General features: G+C 40.5%; 2 protein-coding genes and 2 long non-coding RNA genes across 7 annotated transcripts; 2 read left to right on the forward strand and 2 right to left on the reverse strand.

The window, feature by feature from the left end:
• Positions 1-93: 93 nt before the first annotated feature.
• On the forward strand, positions 94-2,550 carry lncRNA:Vinr (VSR interacting RNA). The gene has a single exon (NR_182243.1). It is a non-coding gene; the product is annotated as a VSR interacting RNA (long non-coding RNA).
• Positions 2,067-4,771, forward strand: lncRNA:CR44619 (long non-coding RNA:CR44619). 2 transcript variants are annotated; one of them, NR_123887.1, is made up of 2 exons: positions 2,067-2,616; positions 4,025-4,771. It is a non-coding gene; the product is annotated as a long non-coding RNA:CR44619 (long non-coding RNA). The 2 variants fall into 2 exon arrangements; NR_182242.1 differs by having other exon boundaries at positions 4,347-4,771.
• A 2,464-nt stretch (positions 4,772-7,235) lies between these two features.
• Positions 7,236-10,817, reverse strand: Paics (PAICS bifunctional enzyme). 2 transcript variants are annotated; one of them, NM_001272564.1, is made up of 5 exons: positions 10,549-10,817; positions 9,912-10,112; positions 9,663-9,807; positions 9,123-9,235; positions 7,236-9,054 (listed from the first exon to the last, which is right to left on the reverse strand). In NM_001272564.1, the coding sequence occupies exons 1-5, from the start codon at positions 10,571-10,573 to the stop codon at positions 8,252-8,254; spliced, it is 1,287 nt and encodes a 428-aa protein (NP_001259493.1). In that variant the 5' UTR covers positions 10,574-10,817; the 3' UTR covers positions 7,236-8,251. The 2 variants fall into 2 exon arrangements, with proteins under 2 accessions (NP_001259493.1, NP_572826.1); NM_132598.4 differs by having other exon boundaries at positions 7,960-9,054; positions 9,912-10,115.
• A 24-nt stretch (positions 10,818-10,841) lies between these two features.
• Positions 10,842-13,811, reverse strand: pira (pirate). 2 transcript variants are annotated; one of them, NM_001298238.1, is made up of 1 exon: positions 10,842-13,811. In NM_001298238.1, exon 1 carries the CDS (start codon positions 13,541-13,543, stop codon positions 11,498-11,500), a length of 2,046 nt encoding a protein of 681 aa, NP_001285167.1. In that variant the 5' UTR covers positions 13,544-13,811; the 3' UTR covers positions 10,842-11,497. The 2 variants fall into 2 exon arrangements, with proteins under 2 accessions (NP_001285167.1, NP_572827.1); NM_132599.3 differs by having other exon boundaries at positions 11,078-13,811.
• Between the last annotated feature and the right edge of the window lie 1,634 nt (positions 13,812-15,445).

Genomic DNA, 15,445 nt, shown 5'->3' on the forward strand with positions numbered 1-15,445 from the left:
AGTTGGGTATCATTATGTTTAGAGCCACAATAAACTCAAAGAACAGTTTTTTCAGCTTTCGTTGGTGCGGTTTTATTACATATGTATGTACATATGCATGCACATATGTACTATGTATGTACATATGTACATGCGTATCAAGTTTTTTCAACTGTAATATACATACATACTATGTGTGTATAATAAGTTTGGTAAATATTTATAATATATACACATGTATATTTTTTTCTGCCCTAAGTAAATAGGGCCATAGAAATTTTGGGCCTGTGAGTCACGTTCAACAGGCGCAGTCGACGTCGAGTCAGCAGAGGCTGAATTTTGAGGTTAACTTTTTGACGACAAAATAATTTGCACAAAGGTGCAAAGTATATTTTTGCGTAAAATTTTTGCTGCTGTTTATTTAACTATTTTTTTCTTATTTTCTTGAGCGCTGAACCTGACAGATTGACAGTCAGTCGCTCTGCTCGCTCTACACTGCCGGCGTCGACGTCGACTGCGCAACGACACCTGTGGCTATGCGAAAAAGTCGACGAAAAATGTGGAAAAATAAATGAAATAAAATAAAACAACCCTCGTCTGAGATTTTGCTGCCAATTTTTCGCAGGCCTATGCAGTAATTTACCCTCTCTCTCTCACTCTCATTCTCCGTCCTGCTCTTTCTTTTCGCTTGCTCGAAAAAAGGTGTGACGTAGAAACCAAAAAACACGCAACCAAAACAAAGTAAAAATAAAAGAAGTGGCAAGAAAAAAGCTTGGAAACAGCAGCTGAAAGTGTAACTAACATACACACATGAAATTATATACCAATAAACACACATAGTCACAGGCACACAGGTACGGGTACGCAAAAAAGGAAACCTAAGTAAAAAAAATTAAATGGAAATTTCTGATATAAAACACACACACACTCGCACTCACACAGCGAAGCCGAGTGAAGTTTGGCAACGCGGCGCCGCAAACGCGCAGTCGCCAGAGAGCGACGCCGGCAGACACAAAAACAAACAGTAAGCAATGTCGCACGCGTGAGTGAGACGGTCAGATGACGAGTGAGGTGGTTAAGTGAGAGAGCCAGTGCGTCAGAGAGTGTCCAGTGTTGTTTTTGCGCAGCCCCGCACGGCAACAGTGCACAGTGGGACAACTCGCGCATCAATTAATATTATTACTGTGACCCACCATCTATTTTCTATTCATTTAAGTCTATGGTATTTCAAGACAATACTCAGGTTATTTATAAATACACGCATGTATTTCATTAATATCATCATTAAAAATTAATATTAAAATGAATTACTGTAGATGCCGCTTGAGCGAAATTAATGTATATAAAATGTGCTCACAATTATTAATTATATAATAAATATATTGGTAAGCTACATCTTGATTAAGTTAAACACTGTTCCACTGTGCTACAGTAACTGGTTCACAAAAAGTGTGAGCAGAGAACAAGAGCGGTTTGCAAAAAAGCAGGTACCCCTGTGACCAATTTGAAGAGTTCTTGAAATGAAATTTTGAAATATAAATTTTGATATATGCCAATCCCTTACATGTTTCTGTTAAAAATTTTGTGTTTAGCTCTTTTTCTCACTTGTGTAACAATATTTTAATTTCATAAACATTCATGGAAAATCAAATTAAAATGCTTATATTTGCTAGGTATTCAGCAAATTTCATTTACCAATAATCACATGGCTTGCCAAAATTCGCCACTGGGCTTCAGCTTACCGCTTGGTTGCTTCTTCTTCTTGCACGCTTTTCTCTTCTTCTTCTTCACGTCCCACGCCATCTCAAGATCTCTTCCTCTTCGCGTTGGTACACAAAAAAACACAATTTTTTTCGCTACAATTTGACACACAAAGCAGCTGTCTGCATAAGACCGCTCACACACACATTGCACATATATTCATTGCATACATACATACATATAGTCATATTATATATCTCACGCTGTGTTGCCATAGATACAAACAGACTCACGTAATTTATATATGTGCATATATATACATTTGTATGACTGTGCGGAAGGGAGAGGTGGATATGGTGAGAAGGAGAGGGCTATTTGTTATCTACTGCGCATTGTCTTGACGTTGTTTGCGTAGTTGTCTGTATGTTTGCATATATGTATGTTTGTATATTTTTGAATGCGAAGATGAAGCAGAAGTGGAAGAGCAAGAAGAAGCACAACAGCATGCCAAATAACTAGCGCAGACGTAAAAGGGGCAAGAGAGAGCGAGAGAGGGAGAGCTCACCAGTTAACATGACACGACCAACGTCAACAACAACAACGACAGCAACAACAAGTCAACAGAACAAACCGGCACATTCAACTTAAGCACACACACACACGAAGAGGAATAAGATGATGATGATGAAGAGGGACAAGCGACTGAGACGCCAGTCTGATGCGTGCAAAAGAGAGGGCAACATGCGAAACGAAAAACCAAACGAAAGCGTACAAATAAATAAAGCAGAAGGCACACCGAAAGAAAAATGTCTTGTAATTAAAATGAACTGAAGTAGCCCATGAAACTAACAGTTACATTTTAAACATGATTATCGAAATTTGAAGAAAATACAAAAAAATATCGCACATCCCTGAACAGTGCACAATAATAATTTCGTATAGCAATAGCTAACTTTTTGTCACAGTGCAGCTGGGTTGCCAGCAAGGGTCTGAAATAAGAATAACAAGAATAATAATATGAAAGGCGAAATAAAATGAAAGCATACGCAGCGTGGACTGCGAAATTCTTAGGGGTTTGGGTTTCCTTTTGGGCTTGGTTTCTGCGCTTGGAATGGTAAATGGTATGGGGCGAGGAGGGCGGTGCTTATGGCGTAGAATTCTGGCGTAACCCGAAGCTGGACATGCAAAAAAAATTCGGAGACTTGTGGCAAACAAACTTGCCGGCTTGTGTGTGTGTGTGTGTGTGTGGATGGAGGGGTCGAAATTCTTGTAGTGTTTATAAGGTAGCTGGGTCAATCAACGTGATGGTTTGGGGGAGGGGTTGGAGCTAGAGGGGGTTAACGTCTCATAATCCGCTTAAGATTCAGCGAACATCAGCGGGGTGCACCACGTGCTAAAAGATTTTTTTTATTTCCTTTACCTGCCAGCTATTACCCTGCACGCTGTGAATCTGGATAACATCTCATGGGCATCCAATATATCCCCCCCTCCCATCAATACCCTTCATCTTCTATTTTAGGTTCGTAACCACAAGGGAGTGTCAAAATAACGTGAGTGATTTAGGTAGGGCATGTTTCTTGTTTCACTTTTAAACTTTAAGTAAGCTGAATGGACATATTCAATTCAATTAAGACGTAACCAAATATGTACATATTTTATAATTTCTGGAATAATAACAGTATAAAACAATGCGGAGACAGAGATTCCAACGCATTCCTAGCATATTCATCCATTGTTTGATATCTGTGTTTGTCTCGAATTGATAAGTTCAAGGTCTCAAGTTGGAAAAAGGGGGAGGTTCCTGGCCCAACGGAGTGTTTGACGTCATTCAGCAAAACTGACATGTCTTTTATCCTCATTCCCACCACCCAAAACCCTTCGATTTTTTGGTACACATGACAGAGTCGAAATAACGTAAGCGATTTATTGAAGGTTCAGGATTCATCTGCTATAAATTCAAAAGAAAGGTTTTAAATTAATGTACATATTATTTAATTATTAGATGGATTAATTTACATTTGTTGCTTACCCATTAGTATTTGTTGAAACTATCTGAGATATTGAATTAAAATCATGGTAGTTTGCGAAATTAAAGGAGACAATTTAAGGCCCCAAAGTGGGCTACAATAAAAAAATAAATTGTGTTTGCATTCGGTGACAGCTTCCATAGAAGTGCACACACACATGTATGTGTGTACATATGGTAGATAAGATGGAAACGTGATTCCCCCAACCGCAGTGGATGCGATCATTCGCCCCCAAAGTTGTCCCCCGCCCCATCGCTGCCACCCGCTGCCCCGTTCTGCCCCCATTTCCTATTTATAGCCCCTCGTATTTCCCCCAGATCCCCACACTTAAATACACATGTCAGTTCGTTTCGAGTGTTGTTGTTAATTTTTGTTGATGTGTTTTTATTTAGATTTTTTATTATCGCGCGTTTTTTCTTTTTTTTTTATTTCGGCTTATCACTTGTCCTACCTCCCGCTTTAGCCTCTCTCCCTCTCTCACTCACTCTCTCTCTCGCTCCCCCCGCCTACCCGTTTTCACCAACAGCTTAAGTTGATGTGATCTTTGTTCACCGCGCGCTCAATTCACAGTTAAGCCATATCAACCAAGATTGTTGGACGCTGGGTTGTGTGTGTGTGTGTTGGGGGGGGGGGGTGTAGAATTCCGTTGGAGAGGGAGGAGGGAGAGCAATAAACCTAACCTGAATCTACAACAACTGACTGTGCTGATGGTTGACATTGCAAGAGAGTAGCGGAAAGCGTGAGATGGGAAGGGCAGAGAAGAAATGAAACGAATAAATAAAGAAAAATGAGAAGAAAAAAGAGACGGAGAAAGAAAGATGGTTGTCGGAGGAGAAGCCGAATAAGCGCAAAGTAGCGCAACTTGCGGTGACAACAAAAGCAACAACAATAACAAAAACGACAACTAGAACAACAATCGACGGTTACAGCAACAATGAGGTACAGTGAGCACCAGACACGTGACTCTTTCAAAACATGTACATCCATATGTGCATTGTTTTAAGCTAACTATACCATAAAACAAATTAAGAAAAGCGAAGAAAAATTAAATAAATATTTTTTTTAACCGATTATAATCCACTTCTATGTTTTGACCTCTAGTGCGGTGTCCACAGTTTCATCGGCTTGCCGGTTTTGCGCGCGTAATCTGCCCCATCCTTAGCCCCATGCGCCCGTCCCCCCTGCCAATTCCCGATATATACATACATACATACATATGCCCAAAAGAGGACCATTCAGTTTCCAAAAATAAACATTCTTCAACATTTAAATAAACATTTAAAGTCGAACAATATACATACATATGTAAGTTCGATTTTGCGAGGCCCCACTGTACCCATATTACATACATATGTATGTATGTATGTATGTATGTATGTATGTAGAAACCGCTTTACGATCTTGTATTACGTGTTGGTGTTTTGCATGTAGTTGGTTAACAATGTTGTTTTTGCCATTTTACTCTGGTCTTTGTGTGTGCACCGATCGGCTTGTTTCTTGTGCCGACTGAATAATCAAGTCACAGTTCCAGTTCCACCGCACAGCACCCCGTAGCAAAACCCTCGCTCCCTCCCCCCGCAACCAACACTTCGGTCAGTGGCTCGGCACCCAGCAACAACCAGTTATATGTACACACATATATACATATAGCCATATCCACACATACATAAAGTACGTACATGTGCGTGTGTATGGTTCGGAAGGGGGGGGGGAACCGGTTTCCTTTTACTGTCTTGCATATTTTTAGCAACAAGTTGAAAGAGTTGCCTCGCCAAATGGGTACAGTGGGGCCTCGCAAAATCGAACTTACATATGTATGTATATTGTTCGACTTTAAATGTTTATTTAAATGTTGAAGAATGTTTATTTTTGGAAACTGAATGGTCCTCTTTTGGGCATCGGTTCAATATCGTTTGAAATATAGAATATGCATATTAAAGAAAATATTGCAAATTGAAATTAATGAATGTGGCCTGTAGCCGGCAGAGTGCGAGGGAGATGGCAGCGGGTGGGAGCGAGATGTGAAACAGTAAAATTATAATGAAAACGTGTAGAGCGATCGACTGCGATCGGCATTCGCGCTTGTAACAAAACAGTTTTTATTCGCAAAAACAAAAAGAAAGAAAGAAGAAAACCGAATCGGCAAACAGAAACAAGAAATATGTACAACAAAGAAACCCCTTGCGGTCGATGTGGAATTGGTTGAGAGGGGGGTGGCGTAGACGGATGCCACAATAGCAATAGCCACCGCAAACATAGCGCTGCGTCATTGACGTCGGCAAAGCAGCAACAGAGGCAGCGGCAGCGGCAGAGGCGACGCCGCAAAACAATTGCCGGCCATTGTTGTCGTTGTATTTGCAGTTGTTTTGTTGTAGCTGGGACCCCAACGTCGCAGTCACTCACATTTTAGCCCCAAAAGAAAAGGGCATGCTCGAATATGGACGCGGGTTCAACCTGCATAGTTTAAAGAACTGAACCTCTTAGTGCTGGCACTCAAATTGAGGTTAGGTCGAGGTTCCCGCGTAAGTAATTTTTTGCTAGCTTTATGTTTTATAAAAGAAGTTATTCTATTTTGATAATTTTTCGTTTTCTTAGCTCTAAACAAGCGTTTTTAGGCAAGTTTTTGTATCTAAAAACTTTTTTTTATAATTATCTACTGTATACACTAGTTGCTCGCTTCGCTTAAAAACTTTAAATATGTATATTAAGATATATACTTATTAATATTAATGTTAATTCAGTTTGACTATATCTGAATTTCTGAAACGCAATATCCCAAAAGCTAAAATGGCAGGGTATTTTCTTATGAACCAAGCTCTTGTCTTTTTTGTGTTTTCCTTAGTTTTCTCAACATTTTGTTACATTTGCTTTGCCATTCATATTTCTTATTGCTTATTGTTGTTTCCAACAACAGCAGACACTTGTGAGCGGGGTGTGGCAGGCGGCGGGGGGTGGTGTTTCGGTTGGTGCGCCAGAGGGAGAGGCAAAACACAATGGCCACACTTTGACCCTGACTTTTAATGTGTACATTCGCCGTCTCACTCGCACCCTTCACCCGTCCCGCTTCTCTTATGCTAAATTATTGTTATTATTATGAATTGTGCTTCGTTGTTTGTGTTTGTGCTTGTGCTTGTGTTTGTATTTTTGTGGTGTTGTCTGCTAAACACTAAAGTATGATTAATTGACCTGCGGTGGCCGGCGCACTTTAGCACATATTTTCCCGGTCTCAGTACTCCCCGTCTCCCCGTCTCCACGCCTCCCAATCCCCTCTACCACAAGGTATCCATATGATTTTCCCAAGGGGCATATATATACATATGTACATACATGTATTGTAGGTTCAACATCATTAGTAGTTTACTGCTATTAGCAGTTTAATTTGCATAACTAAATTGGCCTTTATCAATTATGTACATATATTACTATATTTAATATATATACCTAGTTTTATTAATGTAAATTTTTCAAGACAATTAAGCTAAACATAGCTATATTTAAAATGAAAATAAAGTTCATTGGTTTACATTTGATAAATAACTCTTTTATTTACATTTTTTGGAAATTTATCTACAATTTCTCTTTTCTCCAAACGTGGTTTTTAATACATTTTTTTTAGCATTCTAGATGCTATTTTAATATATAAACTATACACATGGCTAATTCCCGTTTTTTGTTTTGTTTAATAGAGCCAAGAATCACGTTTAAAAAGTGCAACAGTTTAGTCATTCAAATCGTCATCGTCTCAGCCCAAAAGTATGCTACTAATTAGTTTGAACTAAAAATTGGCAAAAATAAACAAAAAAAAACTTATTGTCGGTTCTAAATTCAAACTAAATCAATTTAAAAATTGGCTAGGGAACGAATGCAGATTTCTTCTAAACGTTGCTCAAAATCAACACAAAGTCAAAAGAATAACTGTTTTGAGCAGCTAATTACCAATGCTAACAATCCCTATCACCTTTTCAAGGATTTAGAAAAATTTATTTTTTGACCAATTTTTGCATATTTTGGTAAGGTAAATTTACAAAAAATGGCAAAAAAATAGAAATACAATTTTTGGACACAGTTGAATTGGAAATTTAATTACGAGCTCGACGAGATATGGCATTCCATACTCAGACAATTATTTTTAAAGTTGCGTCCAAGAAAGGGAATGTTTTTACTCCAAAAATGGAGAAACATTCAATCACATTTACGTGTAATCCATGCTATATTTCTTTTATATTTATAAAAAATTCAGCTCAAAGTGCGTAACATTTAAAATGTAATTTTTATTTTTTGTTATTTCGAGTTCGTAACCTGTCAAGAACGTGGTACAACAAGTTGAAGTCATGCTTTCCTAATACTAATAAAAAAATGTTTGGTTTCAAAAAAAAAAAAATAGGAGAAAGAAGAATTAACAAAGTATGTGATCTGATGATGACCTTTATGGGATCCCTGGATGATCGCCGAACGGCAATGATCAGGGAAGGATTCTCTATATATGGCCTCCTGGTTGATATCCAATGCTGATATCTCCCACCATAAGCTATGATAACCAGCAACTAAGCATTTCGCACGCCGCGCAACTCCTTGTCGGCCTTCTTGAGAGTGATAAAGTTGTTGAGCGCCTTGACACGCAATTTCGACCAGACCATGAAGTTGCCCAGCCCCAGAATGGTGGCCGCATGCAGAGCAGCTGCCTCTGGATAGAGAACTGTGGCACAGCCCAGCCCCGATGGCAGATTCAAGCTGGACCACACGTCCACCTGCATGTTGTCCGATTTGACGGGCGGACAATTGATTACCGGATAGTTGGTGCTGCCGGAAACGACTGGACCCAGTCCATTGGATCGCCCGGCGACGGCCACAAAGATCAAGTTGCTCATCACCGATTCATATTCGCGGACAATGCGCAACGTTTCCTCCGGTCCCTTGTGGGCCGAACTCACGCGAAGTTCCACATTAAGGCCGAGGGATCGACAGCTGGTGGCTATCTTCTCGCTGTGCGATATATCGGAAGCACTGCCCATCAGAATGACAACCAGGTGATCCTTCTTGGGCACAATATCAGCCAGTTGTTCGGCCACCCAAATGAAGTTCCTCTTTACGGTATCCAAATCGCTGGCCGTCACCGATGCCAGATTGCGATACACCTGCTTGTCGACCATCAAACGCTTGTCACCCGCTGGCCACAAGCGCCACGAATCGGAATCAATGATATCGGCCAGAACTATGTTGCCATCGTCGCAGATACCGAACTCCACTTTCATGTCGATCAGGGCGCAATTCTTGGTCTGCCATGCCCTCTCGAGAATCTCGAAGACCAGCAGTGTGGTTCTACGCATAATGTCCACCTCATCTTGGCCTAAAGAAAAACATGTTGCCAGTTTTAGATTTGTATATGTAAAAGTGCTTTATGCCGCAAGTACCCACCGATCACCAGGCCATTTAGCTCGAACTTGGCGGAGACAATTTGCTCCTCGCTCCACTGGGGATCGTGGTTGGCATCATCCTTGAAGAACGTCTCCTGTTTGGGCGGCGAGAACCTGCGCAATGCAAATGTAATTGTAGTAATAAGGCAGCAAATTGAGGCAAATAGATGAATAAATTAAATATCAAGTGACATTTGTATTACTTCTAGTATAATATATATTCTACAGTAACTCAAAGAGGCGAACTTGTTGGCAATCAAAGCCATAAAAAAGAGCTATTGCCTTGGTATGACGACATCAAATGAAACGAATTTACACATAGCATCTCAGCAGCATTGCCCTGGCGAAAATCTTGACTTGAATTACAGATTTCGTGGGCTTTGAGTTCACAAACGATCAATCTTATCAGCGATTGTTGACCCTGCTGCAGTGCATCGATTGCATTTGAATTTGTTTACCGCAAGCGGACACAGATAACACACAGATCGCAACAAATCGAATGGGGTGATAACCCACAGCCAGCCATTGGCTGTTTACCAACCTGTAGCCCTCGGGCACGCCGACATTGCGCTTGAGGAACGAACCGGTGGCCAGGCGACGGGTCACCCACTCAATGGGTATCATCTGGCACTTGCGGGCGATGAAGGCCTTGGCGCCGCACTGCTTCACATAGGCGGTGCGAATGCCTGTCGAATAAGAAGCATTAATTAATTAATTAATTGATCAATTTGGTTAGAAATTGACTAAAATGCATTATAGTTGATTTGACTTATATGGTTTAGCAACTCACCTGCCTCGTTGAGCAGCCGGAAGACCTGACCGTTGGTGGTATTGGAGATCTCCGCCTTGCCGGCCAGATCATGTGCTTTGACACCATCGCCGGCGGTGATGCGATCCTTGCTGAGGAGCAGGCAAAGTCCTGGCTGCTCTGGCAGATCGTACACCTGTTTGGTTTTGCCCTCGATGATGACCTTGCCGAGCTTATAGCCCTCTACTGTGGAAATTCAAGTTGCAGTTGCATTCGTTACGTTCGGTGTTTAGTTAGTATTTAGAATCGATGCTATATGATATATGATGATACTGATTTAAGGAATGGAAAGACAACTTGTTTACGAAATCCACAATTATCTTGATTTAAACAATGGAAAGCCAGCCTTCTTGTTTACAGCAGACAGCTCAATAAACAGCATTAAAATATTATCAGAACCAGGAAAATATTCCGTTGTTTTATTTTTTTGAGTAACCCGAATAACTGTTTAAATAAATCCAAGGCTGGCGGGAAAACATAAACAACTGTCTTGCTTTCCATCACATTAAGCTTGTCTTTTATTGATGAAAGATCGAATAAAAGATGGTAGCTTTGGTACTATTTACGTTCTAGGCACAACAATTGTTTATTTGGAAACCTTGGCGATGGATAAACTTACTGGATGCTGTTGTGGTGGTGGACATCTCGTTAATCGCACGTTGTTGGTCACTTCACTTTAAGAATCGAAATTGAAATCAATTGGCTGCTGGCTGTTTCACGTGTTGCGGGCTTTGCTTTATGCTCGATATTCGCTGGTGCCTTCCCTCTCGCTCTCGCTCTCTATCTCTCTCTCTGTCTTTTTCGCTCTCTCCGCTTGGCTCTATTATTACAATCCGCAAACTCCGATGTTCGTCTGCATCAAAGAATCGCTCCAAAGCAACTGAGCGTCTATAGAATCGCCGGCGCGACTTTATGGCTCGATTTTCTTATCGCCGAACCCCAACACCAATGCAAAGAGATCCATGTGTTTGCGCTCGCGTGTGTGTGCTTGCGTGTGGGTGTGTGTGTGGGCTTAGAGTCGAGTATAATGCTGATTGGTAATACCCTGCAGTTTCCCAAATGGCCGATGAACACCGCGCGGGGCAACTTATGTACTTATGTACATACATACATATGTACATTTTTTGGCAATCTATAAAGCTTTGCTTATGCGTGACAAATTTTATTGTCGCATTTTATTTACAAATTTTGTTTCTAAAATATTTTCTATTCATTTGGTGACTTTCTGAATTTTGAATTTTTCTTGATTTTTGTCCATTCTCCAACTCCTGACATCCACCTCGTCCTGCCTAACATGCTCATCCTGTGATCCTGATCTCTGTCTTTGTCTCTGTCTCTATCTCTCCAGTAGGTAGCCTCTTTATCGTCTTGTTGGCTGAACTGCTCTTTTTGGTGATTGTATGTGTGTATGAAACTTTTCCTTGAGGGAAAAAACGTATATTTCTGGTGAACCCATCTCCGCCGTGTCAATTTGCTCCTCCTAGTGTTCCAAAGCATTGCGTTGCGATCGTCTTCAGTTCAGTTGTTTTGTAGAAAATATATGTATTTTCACTTCTCTCACAAGTGGTTTATTTGAGTGTATTCCTTCTCCTCGGCGGTTTTCTGTCTTTTGAACAAACCAACGTAGTTTTATGCTCCTCTTTAGAATTCTCCTCCTCGCTATCCTCCTCATCCATCACCAGTTGGCCATTTAATGTCGGAAACTTAATGACCGGCAAAATTTTGCGCTGCTGATTGCTTTCATTCATAAGCTTCTTGATGAGATTAGCGATATCCTCACGCTTCTTGGTTACTGTGAGCAGGTCAAACCAATTGCTCAGCTCCTTAATGGGCAGTGTATAGTCGTTGATGGGTTTTGTGAAGAATTGCTCCACATATTGCAGCAGATAGAGGCCGCAATCTGTAAGATTCTGCTGTTGCGGCACCTCCACACTATGACCGGGCATATTATCCTTGTTAAAGACATGCGCCAGCGCATTCGGATACTTGGCCTTGTGCTCACAGGTGAGATAATCCCGCAATATGGCAATCGCTCGATGTCTTGAGGTGACTGCCAACGAATCGAAAATAAGTATCAACGGCTGTTTGATGGGAATATCATCACTGAGTGTCGTCTGCACATTATTATTGTTTACCACCGGGCTTCTAAGGTTTGGATAACATATAATGGCCAGTATCCAATGGGACTGCTCATTGAATGGTATTATAATGAAGTCCTTGTCGAATATATTGACGTTTCGTGTCCACTTCTCAACCCTTTCGTGACGCTTCTGGGCCGCCGTCTGCTTCGTATTTCTGGGATTCGTTCGTGTGGTCAATCTTTTGTGGAAAAACGTGCTAAAGATATGCGTCCTATCGCGCTGTTCCTCTGGTATGATGTTATTCTTTAGCCAGCGCAGATAAAAATCAATGATTATATCGTTCAGATACGATCCTTTACTGAGACACATAAAGTCCTTGATGGTGATGCTCAGGCCACCGGTACCAGTTGGCGGATATGTGAAAAGGGTTTGATTCTCATCGGGTGAAAGTCTTCTCTCGGTTTGGCCATCATCGGCGGCGGTGGTCTCCTCATCACCGCTGCTCACCAGCACCACGGCATCTTCATCAACGTCCCTGCTTAGTATCCAATTGCGATTTCGGCGCAGGCGACTACGCTCTGCGCGTTCTGCTGGTGTGGGTATAGCAGCGTCGCTAGTTGCTTTCACCGCTGGCGAGGATATGGATGCAACATTCGATTGCACCCGCGATTGAGATCCACCAGCTGTCTCTTCCGATTTCTTGCTAACAGCGGCATTGTTCCTCGACTGGATCCACTGGGAGATTGCGGGAGCATCTTCAGCTGGTTGCACGCCCCGAAGACCATTACTCGTCATTGTAGAATTGGAGGTTATAGCCGTGGAGTTGTGACTTCCCTGTTTATTGCCAGATGAACTAGGGTTGTCATGAGAACTAGCAGCTTGAATTCCATTGTTATCCTTTGCAATATGGCACTTCTTCTGTTTCTTGGCCTTGGTATTAGTATTGGCGTCTTGATCCGCCGACAATATCACTTGGCCATCATTGTTTTCTCCCGGACTCCCGCAAGGACTTTTCTTGTGCTTCTTGCCTTTGGTTGCACTTGCAGCTGGCTGGCAACCATTGTTGGCCACCGCAGTCTCTGATGGTTTGACAACCGCAGGGGAGTGCTCTTCACCGGCCATCGCATTGGGTGGAGCGGCATCAGCCGATGATGCCTTTGACTGATGCACCTTCCTATAGAACTCCTCCGCATGGGCAACCGTCTCGGCAATGTTATCACTGATGGGGAAGCCCACAGAGACAACCAAATGGATAATACCGCCGGCATTCTCAATGCAATCAATCGTGGTGCTCTCATCGATCTGAAGGTCCATTTGGAAAAACAGATCCTGCACCCTACACGCAAGATTCGGCAGCTTGAAGGTGACGATGTGCTGCTTTCCACTGCTGTAGATAATCAACATCCTGGCACTTCCTTTGTCCGGATCCGTGTCGGCTCGATTGATCAGCAATTGACGTGAGACTAATATAAAGTCATTATGGGCAATTCGACGTACCGCTTGGTCCTTCGAAACAGTTTCTTTGCGATCCATTTTGGAGCCGGATTCAATAGTATAACATATGTACGTTATATGGGCTGATCTGACTGAACTGAAGTTTCTCGTTTCGATTGCAAATTCTCGGGCTGCTTGATGTGCAAAGTTAACTGGATGGTTGAAGAGTCACCTAACACGGTGACTTTGATCACTATATTCCTTTCATTTTCCAATCTGTGTGTTTTATGCGATATTTGATATCTGTCTATTTTTATTGTTGGGGTAAACGGCGTCCCAAGTGCTGTATCCAAAAATCATCTGTGCGAGTTGCTATCGCCATCGGAGTTTTGCTGCTCATATCGATACATATGTATATGTTTCCAATTGGTATGGATTTTGTGGGGTGTTTTTAAAAATATGTATCGATAGTCCGCTTTGAAATTTGAATGTTGCGAATATTGAAATTAAATAATATTTGAACTGACGAAATATAGGCATTTAAGCGAATCTTAGCTAAGCTAAGTTCTTTGCTTTTCATTTACAAGTATTAGTATTCTTACATGTGGTATTTACAAAGTTATAAGTTCAGCCGTTTGTTGCAAGTTCTTTGTATGGGAATTTTTAAAAACCAAAAATTTATTCTCGTTTTAATTTCAACATTTTGCAAATACAAGTACAGACATTAATCAAATTATAGTTGTGCGTCCGTCATCGGGTCCACCTGTCCGATTTTTAGTCGTCAGCATTGAGCTCCTCTCACCACATGGATCGCTTGGCGGCGATAAGAAAATCAAATGTAAACAAAAATATTATTGTTTTTTTGTTTTTTGCCAAGAGCGTATTTATAAAAAAAAAAAAAAAACAACTGACAGACACACACACGTTTTCCTTTCCGCGGGCCAAAGGGCTCCATTTCGCAATTTGCATCGGTTGCCAAGTGCGGAAAAACGCATCTAAATCACAACGTTGTTAGCTGTCAGAAAGTTTGCCAAGTCGAATTCCTTAAATGTGAAGCAACTGGAAACTGGCTTTTGTTTTACATTTACAAATTTACTATTACTACTACTGTATATACTTTACTAAATAGTGTCATATCTGTGCTGGCTGCAGTAATATATTTTGCAAAATATATTTTTATTCGAATTGTTTTTTCTTATGCATATATTAATTATATATATTATTTAAAATATATTTAACATTTAAGCACGTGGAAAATGCATATGTAAATAATACAACAAGCCTGCTCTATTTTTAAATATCCAGCTGAGTACATCATATTTTTCGGGAAAAACTTATGCTATGTTTTCCGTTAGTTCTTTATTAAATTGAATTTTTCGTTGTAGTCATATAAACTTTTTTGTTTGCTCTAACCAAACCGTTCGCAGAGAAGATGTCATATTTAACTAACAGCTTTATTTTTTTTTTAAATACGCGGGACTTTAATATTTAATTCTCAATTAATTCTCGAAACGATGTTTTTAGTTCATGCTTTTTAGTTCCAAAGCTGAGACTCAAACCCAATGCCAGCTCCATGCAGCGCGGACGCACACACCGCTCGCTATCGATACCCAACAATTAGCCGTCTATCGATATTTGCAGACTATAATATTTTTATTTACACTTGTTGAAAAAGAAAGAACATTTATTTATTATTAAATTTAATTTTTTTGTAATTTAATATAAAACAAATATTAATATAATAAAATTAAAAAAAATAAGATATATTTTCAGATGCATAATCTTAAACTGGTATTGATAAACATAAGTTTGTCGGAAATCAATTGATCGGAAATTTTTTGGCCTCCACTACAAATTGAAAATGCATATACAATTTTAAGATTGCATGCTAATAACTGAAATTGAATAAATTTAAATTTGAAGAAATTCGTTTTCTGAGTCTTCGAATAGCGATGAAAAAAAAAAATAGACATCGATGTTTCGGAAAATCGATAAAAACAT

The sequence above is a fragment of the Drosophila melanogaster genome, chromosome X, assembly GCF_000001215.4.
Source record: "Drosophila melanogaster chromosome X".
Classification (NCBI taxonomy): Eukaryota; Metazoa; Arthropoda; class Insecta; order Diptera; family Drosophilidae; genus Drosophila; species Drosophila melanogaster.